This window comes from Bidens hawaiensis, unplaced genomic scaffold (assembly GCF_021521415.1).
Source record: "Bidens hawaiensis isolate Kalapana, Puna unplaced genomic scaffold, B.hawaiensis_p1.1 tig00040231_1, whole genome shotgun sequence".
Classification (NCBI taxonomy): domain Eukaryota; kingdom Viridiplantae; phylum Streptophyta; class Magnoliopsida; order Asterales; family Asteraceae; genus Bidens; species Bidens hawaiensis.
In genome coordinates this window covers 106,153-118,690 of record NW_027497109.1, presented here as the reverse complement: position 1 = coordinate 118,690, position 12,538 = coordinate 106,153, and the positions used below count along the sequence as shown (strand labels likewise).

The 12,538-nt window shown below is 35.9% G+C and overlaps 1 protein-coding gene and 1 long non-coding RNA gene across 2 annotated transcripts; both read right to left on the bottom strand.

The window, feature by feature from the left end:
- Positions 1-808: 808 nt before the first annotated feature.
- Positions 809-4,340, bottom strand: LOC143591984 (ferredoxin-dependent glutamate synthase, chloroplastic-like; the record flags this gene model as incomplete). Its single annotated transcript, XM_077072020.1, has 9 exons — positions 809-1,318; positions 1,409-1,492; positions 1,592-1,670; positions 2,091-2,329; positions 2,768-2,861; positions 2,944-3,086; positions 3,855-3,953; positions 4,026-4,154; positions 4,257-4,340. Coding segments are annotated over 9 exons (1,113 nt in total), but the record flags the coding sequence as incomplete, so codon positions are not given.
- A 433-nt stretch (positions 4,341-4,773) lies between these two features.
- Positions 4,774-12,536, bottom strand: LOC143591982 (uncharacterized). Its single transcript, XR_013145824.1, has 3 exons — positions 12,446-12,536; positions 10,818-10,956; positions 4,774-4,936 (listed from the first exon to the last, which is right to left on the bottom strand). It is a non-coding gene; the product is annotated as an uncharacterized LOC143591982 (long non-coding RNA).
- Between the last annotated feature and the right edge of the window lie 2 nt (positions 12,537-12,538).

Below are 12,538 nucleotides of genomic sequence, written 5' to 3'. Positions count from 1 at the left end.
AACGTCTAAAATTCTTCTTTAAAACGTGTGCGCGTCCGGCCGGGGGGGGGGGGGGGGTTCTTTCACAATAGTCAGATTGATGCTGATAATAAGAAAGAAATGTATCAACTAATATTAAATAAGTTTTTTGTAACAATTATTCTACGAGTTAACTCTCTTTAACTTATAAATTCACTCGTGTTTTAATATCATCCAATTGTTGTGGAAATTTTCATAAGTAGTAGTTTATAAAACTTGATTAATATTAATGACTTATTTTTTGTTGTTAATAGTAACAAGGTAAATAAATATTTAACTAAATTTTGACAGAGTTGAATAAAAATTAATTACCAAACCATCCATTAATTATATGTGGCATTCTTTGAGTGTAGGTAAAGTTAATTAAAGGGTTAGATTTAATTATCAAGTTTTGATTAATTATCTAAATTGCTTTATTATTTTATTTGCATATAGTCTAATGAGTTTAGGTTAGGTTATAAATACCAAGTTATGATATGAATTGTACTTCAGGTTTTTGAGTCCGCATTTGAATTAATAAAATATTTAAAACTTTATTTCAAACACCACGATCATTTATTCTGTTAATACCAACTCACGTACGTGATTAACTTACCGATGTATCTCTTTATCAATTGTCAATTGCACAGATTCGATAGACGGCCAATAAATTCTAGAACATAAAAATGACCTCTAAAAGCAAGTAAATAGATTTGACACAAAATACGTTAACTGAGAGTAAACTAGACTATTATTGCACACACTTAACCTATTTATTGCATTCTAATTTAATCAAAACTATACATTAACAACCATAATAACCGATTTCATTACACATATAAAGGATTATAGGGTTCTTATCCTTGCACAAAAGTTCATTTATTCAAATATTGTACCCCAAGAATTTACATTTACATTTCTTGAACCACCTCTAAGGCCTATACATTTTCACACCTTCAAAAGGGTATGTTTTTCAATCAACCAAACAAACCAGACAACTAAACCATAACCAACTAAACCATAACTTTTTCCAACATAATCTTCTAACGCCTTTGACCATTACTCGAGTCAAATCTTAATGAATCTACTTGGTCAACACTCGAGTCAAAAAGAATCGTTTTCAACTAAACAAGGGTTTTAGAGATGAAAATTGGCGGTTTTAGGTAGATTGCACGGTCACCTGCCCAGCAGCTGTTGGTTCATATTCAGCACAAGCCTCAGGTGTGTCTTCCTCACTTGGTGGGACCAACTGCCAAAATAGAGGTAAATATTTGTCCCATTCTTTCAAGATAGCGGAACCTTTCGTGCTCCCGGTTTTTTCCTACACGCACGTAAAGAATTTGTTAGCTTACAAACCGGTTATGTGATATATATAAATATATATATGTGCGTGTATGGATTTTGTACTTACAACATGTGCTTCAATAAGGCTCTTTAGCTGCATCTGCCCCACAGGCGCAACCACTCTCTGGATTTTCACAATCTCTTTGTTTATCTGTCACGATTATATAAAAAACATTTAATTATTTAAAAACCAAAACTTAGCATCATAAATAAATTAATAAATAGCTATAATTTTATGCATAATATGAACCTTGGGAATGAGAGTATCGTCATCATCAAGTATATATGCCAAACCTCCCGTCATACCAGCTGCCACATTACGGCCAACCCTGAAAAATATAAAAAAAAAGTTGTTAATGAAAATAATTAAAGGTGACCATTTTGATCCGTTTATCCGTAAATGAGACAATGTGGGTTATATTTAACAAGATAGAAAAATGAGTCAGAGGCAGTCCAAAGTGTAGTTAATGTAGAAATCTCCCAAATCATTTTATTCAAAATATCATATTATAATAACATAATATATGTAATTATATTTGACCATTTAATATTCAACAAAAACCGTTTTGGCCCATTACTCAACCTGTCACCAGCATTTAAAACATGTTTTTCTGTTTAAACTTGTAATAACCAAATAATAGATTATTAATCACTAGAGGTTTAACAAATTCTGATTATTTAAGAACCAATACACGAAATTAAAAGTATAGGGTGGTTAGGTAATTTTGGTTTAGACTTTAGATACTTACTTTCCTAGAACGACAACACAACCACCGGTCATGTACTCACAACAATGATCTCCGGTGCCCTCCACAACCGCTTGAGCCAGAGAGTTTCTGACAGCAAACCGCTCCCCGGTTTTGCCTCTGACAAAAAGTTGACCACCTGTTGCTCCATATAAACAGGTGTTTCCAACAATTGCAGCTTCTTCAGGAACAAAACCGGTTTTTTCAACAGGTGTCACAACCAATTCACCACCAGCCATACCCTAACAACATAACCAACGACATAAAAATCTATAAAACATTGCAGAATAGTAGAATACTAAAAGTGGGAGCCAATTTTTATAATTTTAGTGCTTAAAACAGCGTAATTTATTTTATTCAAGAAAATAAATTATTCTTTTATGAATATGATTTTTCTAATAATATCCGACACTCTAATTATTATATTCAAAAAAGGTAAATGTTAAAGAAACCCTACTGAATGGCACCTGCATGTTTAAACCCATGCAACAAGTTTGAAAACCTGGTGTTTTGGTCAACACAACTGGCACCTGCCAATTTCATCCCTTATAACAAACTACTAGTTTTGAGCTGCGCTCATTTTGACCATTAGCCAACCCGCATGACCCACTCACTTTGCAACATCAGACATTAAATGATAAAAAAAAAGGACTAAATTCTAATGCAAATTTGTAACAAACCTTTCCAACATAATCATTGGATTCTCCTACTAGTCGTATGTTCATTCCGGGTGTAAGGAAGCACGCAAATGATTGTCCTGCACTCCCTTCAAATCTGGAAAAATAAAAAACAATTTTATATGTATTATTGTTACCTTATAATTTTATAATACTTTTAACTAAAATAAGTGTCTTACGTTATGTTTAGCTGGCCAGCAAAACCAGTATCTCCATACTTCTTTGCAACAACACCTGCTACCCGACCACAAACAGCACGGTCCACATTGTATATCTTGAATGTTTTATTTACCACTTTCTCATTTTCAATTGCTTCTGATATCTGTAAAAAAGGAATTTCAGATATCCATAACCAAGATTCAAATAAAAGTAATTTTTGTACGGGTTGGATTGACCCGAGACGCGTTTTGTACAAAATTTTAGCTTTATTAGAGAGAATTACTATTTCAGATATGACTTTCGAAATTATATTATTTCAATAATGATCACAAGTTTTAATAAAATGATTTATGAGGTTTTATTCTCTAAAAATACATTTTATAGAACTTTCAGCCCATTGTTAAGAGATATAACTATACCCAGATCGACACATTCATAGGAGTTAGGTAACAATCAAAATAGCTTGCATTGACTGGCAATCACTTATGTATCCCTTTTTAATATCATAAATATTTAAAGTAATAAATAAGACCTAAAAACTACCCATTTGAACCCTTAGAACCCAAATTGGCCCATTTCTTAAACAAACTGATAAAACTCAGACATTTGGCAACATTAGCCCATTTGACCTGCTTTAACAAGTAATATAATCTAGAATCTTTTTAACTTTTTTTTATATAAATTAAGTAAAAAGTAAGAAAAATTTAGAACTGAGTTTTACAAATACAAAGGCGGTAAGAAAACTAGTGACAGCCCAACCCAAGTTGGCCTGGCCAATTTCAAACGACCTGTTTCAAACCAAATCTATTTTTACCTATTACGAAAACGACCCAACCTGGTTTTTAAATTTTAACATGACCCATTTAAAAGTGCTATATTTTGACCCTGACCCGTTACCGACCCGCCCATTTAAGCCACTTCTAAGAATTACCTCGGGGTCTGAAAGTAAAATGTCATCCAAGACCGGACCGTTACAATGAACCTCCTGCTTCCTAATAGTTGTGCTACTCCATTTTGGGAACCCAACATTCTGAAAAATAAAATATTATATTTTGACACAATGCACATATAAAAAATCATAACAAATCCATATATTGCATACCGAAAGAACATAGCCGAGATCAAGATGCTGAGTTTTTACTAATGAAATGTCTCGAGGTCTTAATAACTCTGTATGCCCAATAATATCATCAAGCTTTTCATATCCCAGTTGAGCCAACGTGCTTCTAACCTGTTTATGAAATAACTTTTTATCGTGTTTCTTTTCTATAGATAATAATGATAATTCTTATCTAGCACGATAATACATTAAAACTTTAAAAGAAAAAATTACCTCTTCAGCAACATACAGAAAGTAGTTCACAAGATCACCAGGTACACCGGGGAAACGAGCTCTTAGTTCTTCTCGCTGAGAAATAGAATTAAATGAAGTATATTAAAACCCAATTGTTTAGTGAAATATAAAACACATTATTTTTTAGTATAGGGAAATTTCAACTAGGCCTGTAAGCGAACCGACCAAACACAAACGAAGCATGTTCATTTTAACCAAACAAACAATCGAACATAAACAATTAGATAAACGAGGTTTCTTGTTCGTATTCGTTCGTTATGAAAATGAGTGTTTACTTTAATGTTTGTTAGTTAAAGGTATAAACAAACGGTTCACAAAAGTAATCGAACAAACACAATTGAACATAGATGAACGTACATAACTGATTTAAACTCAATTAAAACCAAATGTGAACAATTTGCTGAGCCTAAAAAGTTTTTAAAACTAGACCAGATTGTAACATGCCTAAAAAGTTTATATGAATATATCAACAAGGGTATACAAATGATACGTTTGTAATGTAGCTGCCATAAAGCATACTCGATGTCATTTTTTTCAGAGAAAGCATGGTCTTCTAGAAGAATTGACTCATAATTCTCTCGCATTTGTTGCCATGCATTTGGCTCTGGTGTGATATTGGCTTGTGCTGATTTTCGACGATTAATTTCCAGCTCAGCATTCTAGAAAATAAAGATATACGAGATGGCAAGTCAAAATTCATGATCATAAATGAAGTTACTATGTATAAATAGCTTATAATTGACCAGATTAATCCACGAACAAGTAGATTACTGAAAATAATGTTTCAAGTTTATAATCTTTGAGAATTATTTTATAGCCATCTAACAATTGCAAATACTATCCTTGTAATAGTTATACACCAAACCTCCGATTTGTGTCTTCATATCAAACCTCATAAATTTGTGTCTTCATATCATGATATAAGTGTTTGTTGGTTTCATACTATCTACGGATCTACTATTACTCCTTTCCATGATTACTATTCATGTTACTATTTTAGTTTGTCCCTACCTCCATAAACTCCATATATAATTCGTTGATTTTTAAATAGAAAATTATAAATTACTATTTTCTCCATTTTACAGATTAGTCCTTCAGTGCAAGTTACTAAGTCAACAGTTGTTAGGTTCGGAGTCACACACAAACACGAATACAATAGTAAAACCGAAAGAATAAACGAAAGAGACACAAGGATTTAAGTGGTTCGGTCACGGTGTATGACCTACGTCCACTGTCGATAACTAGGGTTTTCTTATTATTGAGTGATACCAACTTACAAGTACAGGAGAGAATATATAGACTAGACAATTAGGGTTTAACCCTTTAACTAAACTGGGCCTGATTAGAGCTTTTGGGCTTGGCCAAAACTCAAACAGCTTAATCTCCTAATTCTGTCTATTCGTCTAAACCGGACCCGACCCATGATGGATCGGAGACCACAACATAACAATCTCCCACTTGGGCTTCGAGACATCTTCTCTAAACCACCACTTGGATGCGTCAAACATTTCAACCTGCTCCCATTTGGAGACGTAAAATGTCTACACCTGCATTGCCTTGTACATGTAAAATAAAACCCATCTGGTTTTGCACCTCCTAGTTACCTTTCGCCTTCTCAACATTATTCCTGAAGGCCTGCTGAAGCTCTGCACAGCTTCAGCTTATCCAGCATCACCGGCTTGGTGAACATATCTGCTGGATTCTTAGCACCTGAGATATTTTTCAAACTGAAAACACCATCACTGATCAAATCTCTGACAAAGTGATATCTCCTCCCGATGTGCTTAGTCTTCGAATGATAGACTGGATTCTTCGCAAGTTTCACTGCACTCTCATTGTCACAATATAAGAAGAACTCTGCCTGTTTCTTTCCCAACTCTTCAAGAAAAGTTCTCAACCATACTAATTCTTTACTTGCTTCGGCTGCTGCCATATATTCTGCCTCAGTGGTTGATAAAGCAACACTTTTCTAAAGTCTGGACATCCAACATACTGCTGTCCCCCCAACTGTGAAAACATAACCAGTAGTGCTTTTAAACGTCTTCTTACATCCACCCAGATCAGCATCTGAATAACCCCTGAGAATTGTATCCTTCCCCTTAAAACATAACCCCAAACTGGAAGTACCCTTTAAGTATCTGAGTAACCATTTCACCGCTTCCCAATGTTCCTTTCCCGGATCCGACATAAAACGACTAACTACCCCGACAGCATGAGCAATGTCTAGCCGTGTACAAACCATGGCGTACATGAGACTGCCAACAGCAGATGCATACGGAACTTTAGCCATCTCTGTTCTTTCTTCCTCTGTTCTGGGAGACTGGTCTTTGGTAAGTTTGAAATGACTTCCCAAAGGTGTGTTTCTCGGTTTAGTCTTCTCATCATTCATCCTGAATCTTTCTAACACTTTCCCTATGTATTTCTCTTGGGATAGTGTTATGGAGCCATCTTTCTTTCTGGATATACTTATCCCCAAAATCTGTTTGGCTGGACCAAGATCTTTCATCTCAAATTCATCAGACAACTGTTTCTTCAACTTGCGAATCTCCTTCATATCAGATCCTGCAATTAACATATCATCTACATAAAGAAGTAGAATGATATATGAGCCTTTAAACTTCTTTAAGTAGCAGCAATGGTCGGCCTCGCATTTCTTGAACCCAGTTCTCACCATAAAATCATCAAACTTTAGGTACCATTGCCTAGGTGCCTGCTTCAGACCATACAAGCTTTTCTTCAATTTGCAGACCCATTTTTCTTTCTCGGCAACCTGAAATCCCTCAGGTTGTGCCATACAGATCTCCTCGTCAAGAACACCATGTAAAAATGCTGTCTTAACATCTAATTGCTCTAGACGTGAATTTTCTGCAGCAACAATACTTAAGATCAATCTGATGGTGGTCATCTTCACAACTGGAGAGAATATTTCATTATAATCAATTCCCTTCTTTTGCTGGAAACCCTTGACCACTAAACGAGCTTTGTATCGTTTAGACCCATCATGTTCTTCCTTGACTCTATAGACCCATTTATTCTGTAGAACTCTTTTATCTGGTGGAAACTTGGTTAAAACCCATGTCCGGTTTTTACTCAAAGAGTTCATCTCCTCCTTCATAGCATGCTCCCACTGGAGCGAATCTTTCAACTTAAGTGCTTCATAATAACTCTCTAGCTCACCATTTTCAGTTAAAATGAGATAATTAACTGAAGGTTTGTAACGTACCGGCTATTTAGAAACTTTGGTGGACCTCCTAACCCAGTGCTGAGGCGGGTCAGGTTCTTGTGGAGACTGTTCATCCTCAGACTCTGAACTCCCACTGTCAGAGACTCCCTCTGACTTTTCATTTCCACCAATATCATCATCTTCAAATTCAGGAACTGTGGTTTCTTCAGTTTCTGTCTCGGGTTCGGTAGCTGACTCAACTGTCTTTTTCTGAGCATCAATTTCATATTCAACCTGCTCTTTCTGAACCCTTGATTTTGAAGTGTTTCTATCTTTGTATAACTCAGCCTCATTAAAAGTTGCATGCTTGCTTCTGACTACTTTTCTGCTTTCTAAATCCCAAAGCCTGTAGCCCATTTCGTTCCAATGAAAACATATTTTTTAGCTTTAGCATCAAGCTTGTCATTTTTCACTAGATCATAAGCGCTACACCCAAAGACTTTCAAATGCTTATAATCTGCAGCTTTACCTTTCCACTCTTCTTCTGGTGTCTTGAAACCCAGCGGTACTGACAATCCCCGGTTAATTAAATAAGCTGCAGTGTTAACTGCATCTGCCCAGAACGTCTTTGGAAGCCCGGCATTAAGTCTCATACTTCTTGCCCTTTCATTTAACGTCCTGTTCATTCGTTCTGCCACTCCATTTTGTTGAGGAGTGCCAGGGACTGTAAAGATCATCCGAATACCGTACTCTTCACAATAATCACGGAATTCTTTGCTAACGTATTCACCACCGTTATCCGACTTCAAGCATTTCACCTTCAAATCAGTTTCCAATTCAACAGCAGTTTTCCATTTCTTAAAAGTATCAAAAACATCAGATTTATTTTTAAGAAAGTAAACCCATACCTTGCGTGTCGAATCATCAATGAAGGTGACATAATAGTGCGATCCTCCAAAGAAGAGACTGAAGTTGGTCCATAGACATCAGAGTGAATAAGCTCCAATTTCTGAGCTTTCGGTTGTTTTCCGGTCTTCACAAAAGATACTTTCTTCTTTTTACCGAAAACACATGGTTCACAAAATTCAGATTCAACCTTCTTCAGTTCTGGAATTTTTCCTCTAGCAACGAGCATTTTCATCCCTTTTTCACTCATGTGGCCGAGTCGTTGGTGCCACAAACTAGACTGACTCGGTCCACTGGTCACTGCATTTACCCCATCAGCTGGAATTTCAACCATGTATAAAGTGCCCTTCTTTTTACCTCTGGCGATCACAAGATTCCCTTTCACAACTTTCCATTGACCCCCACCAAACATAACATCATATCCTTGGTCATCTAACTGCCCAACAGAAATTAGCTTTCTTCTAAGGCTAGGAACGACCCGAACATCCTTTAGAGTCCATGAGGTGCCCAATGAAGTTTTTAGTTCAATATCCCCCATCCCCGTGATATCAACAGCATGATTATTAGCCAAACGAACTTTACCAAAATTATCTGTTCGGAGATTCTTCATCTTCTTCGTGCTATAAGTGGCATGAAAAGATGCACCAGAATCCATAATCCATGAATCTGTTGATTCTTCAACACAGCAGATAAGAGTCTCTTCTGAACCTTCTGAATCATCTGAACCGGTGGCCAGATTAACTTCCTTCTTAGATTCTTTCTTTTCTTTTGAAATTGAGGGGTTAGGGCATTGGTTTCTGAAATGCCCCATTTCTTTGCAATTCCAACACTCAATGTCTTTTCTGGGCTTTGACTGACTTCTTATTCTAGACTTTGACCTACCCCTGCCATTACCTTTCTCTCTTCTCCTACCTCTCCCTTCGGTGCTCAATATAGAACTAGATGTCTCACCAGAATTCCTTCTTCTTATGTCCTCCCCTAAAATCAAATATCGGACTCCTTCAAAAGTAAGCTTAGTATTCCCAGAAGAACTACTAACTGCAGTAACAGTCCCTGACCAACTTTCGGGTAACGAGGATAACAAGAGTAACGCTTGAACTTCATCATCAAACTTGATATCAACAGAAGACAAACGAGAAATAATAGTGTTGAAGTCATTAACATGAGAGGTAACAGATGCCCCTTCCTTCATTCTGGTGTTAACTAGCTGTCTAATCAGAAATACCTTGTTTGATGCAGAAGGCTTTTCATACATATTTGACAAGGCTTTCATAAGACCATACGTGGTAGTTTCATTTACAATATTGAATGCCACATTCTTAGCTAGTGAGAGTCTAATAACAGCTATGGCTTTTCTGTCAAGTACCTTCCACTCATCATCTTTCATACTTTCCGGTTTCCTCTCTTCTAATGCTTCCATTAAGTCTTTCTGACATAGCAAATCCTCAATTTGCATTTTCCACCATCCAAAATCCTGACCATCAAACTTCTCAATCTTGATCTTTCCGTCCTCAGCCATTATCCAAACTGAGTTTTGATTACAGCAAGCAACCAAAACTACCCAAGGAATAAAAGGACTGGAAACTGATCAGAAAAAACGAACCAGCAGCTGCGGAACCCTAATCAGCGGCGGCGGAACTGTAGCGGCGGCGCGGTACTGTAGCGGCGGCGGCGGTACTGTAGCAGCGAAGCAGCGGCGGCGGAACTGTGTGTATAATCGAGAACCAGGCTCTGATGCCAATTGTTAGGTTCGGAGTCACACAAACACGAATACAATAGTAAAACCGAAAGAATAAACGAAAGAGACACAAGGATTTAAGTGGTTCGGTCACGGTGTATGACCTACGTCCACTGTCGATAACTAGGGTTTTCTTATTATTGAGTGATACCAACTTACAAGTACAGGAGAGAATATATAGACTAGACAATTAGGGTTTAACCCTTTAACTAAACTGGGCCTGATTAGAGCTTTTGGGCTTGGCCAAAACTCAAACAGCTTAATCTCCTAATTCTGTCTATTCGTCTAAACCGGACCCGACCCATGATGGATCGGAGACCACAACATAACAACAGTGTCTTAAATGCAAGAGTGAAATCGACATTCTATTAACTATAGTTTGCAGTAAATGCATTTGAAAATGTTTTTTGCTTGTAGACAATATTTTGAGATAAAGAGGCTTACTAAGTATACATTATTCAACATTTGTCTAGTAGTATTATTGAAAATATTATTTAAAAATAGTTTATATGGTAAAAGTGATTTGCCATTGTTACTCAGGTATATCAAAAAGACCAGTCACCGAATCTGTTATTAACTGAATACTAGCTGTATAGAAATTCATTAAACCAATAACACACCTACCTATACATCCAGTTTCATTAGACACGTGTGTCACACATTCAGTGTGCCATAAATACTATGTTTAGTAAGCATCCCTCTAAAACTGAAATATTATACTTATCATAGTTACCTTGTTGTAAAGAAGTTGAGCGCGCCCCCTTGATGAATTGCTCAAAGTGTTATTCATTGGAATGGTCATTGTCCATCAAGCGTGACAAAATTTGGCTCCAAAAGATCTGATCCAAACAGCACTATCACCTAGCAATCAACTGCATCACACAAAATACTTTGATTAAGCAAAAAATGCAAATTGGACTCAATATGCCAAACATAGAATCGGAACAACATAATACAATTTTGTTTACTTTCATATAGAACAGAAACATAAGAATTAGTGCAAATTGGTTTTTGTTTGTCTAAATGCAGTTCTGCAATAACCACTTCTTATGGCTCTTTTGGTTGTAAAAATTTGCACAATAACCCTAACACGGAAAAAGATCTACACGTGAAATAAACAGCTGTACTTTGCATTTGATTCATCTATGGTTGACTTAAATCATGAACCATAACTCCGTATAGTTTTTAAACTCCTATCTATATATTGCATATTAAAGTTTCTCAGCCTCATAAAACGCACCATTTGGTACACATGCAAACACCAACTTCAAAAAGCCAGCCCTTATATTTTATAGATGTATCAAATACAATTAATTACATGCAAATACTGCTTATCACCGAAAAAAGCTGCCGCCTAATGGCAAATAGAATCTTATAGTCACACTTAAAGTGATCATAAACTTGTCTTCCTAATTGCTGAAATAACAAAAATCATTCCAAATACGAATCAAAATTAAATAATTAAAACAAAAAAATCTCTATGTCCGAATACTCCAACAAAACTGAACAGGAAAAACAACAGAAAGACAAAAAAAACTAAATGTACGAAAACAACAAACAAATTAAATGATAACTTAACCACATGTAAACTACTACAAACACGAATCAAAACTCAATCACATTTATACACAAATAGATATCCAACAAATAACACATAAAAGTCTCTTATCATCGCATACACCGTCAAATATAATCAGAAACAAAAAAAAACATACATGTGCAAAAACAGCAAACAAATCGCACGATCACATGTAAACTACCAAAAACCTACATACACGATCCACCAATTCATCGAGATTGCTAAGTATCAAACCGATCATAAAAGTACTAAAATTATGCCTATCCCGAATCATCACGTACTCGACCAAAACTAAACAACAACAAAACCAAAATGTACAAAAACAAAAGTGAAAACCTAGTTTAACCGCACGTTCTGTAAACTATCGAAAACCTAAATACACGATCCACCTAATCATCAAAAGTGCTAATAAATCAAACCGATAATGTATGGGTTAAAACTAAACATATTCCACATCATCTCATACTCCGCCATAATTTTACAGCAACCAAAAACACAAACGAAAACCTAATTTAACTGCACAATGACACGCATCCTACCGAAAACCTAATCGAGATTGCTAATATGTCAAACCGATCACGCAAGGATTAAAATTATACAAAATTATACCTATTGGGAATCATCGCCTAAAATAATAATAATAACCTAAAAGTACGGAAAACCTAATTTAAGCACACGAGACATGTAAAGTATCTAAAACCTAGATAGGCGACGAATAGAGATTAATAAATATAAAATTGATGATGGAAGAATTGAAATTATTATTATTATTATTATTATACCTATTCGGAATCAGATCTGGACTAGCATGGCGTGAAACGTTGACCGGCGTTAGGAGGAGATCTGCGAAGGTTTGAAATGGTTTAACGACGAAA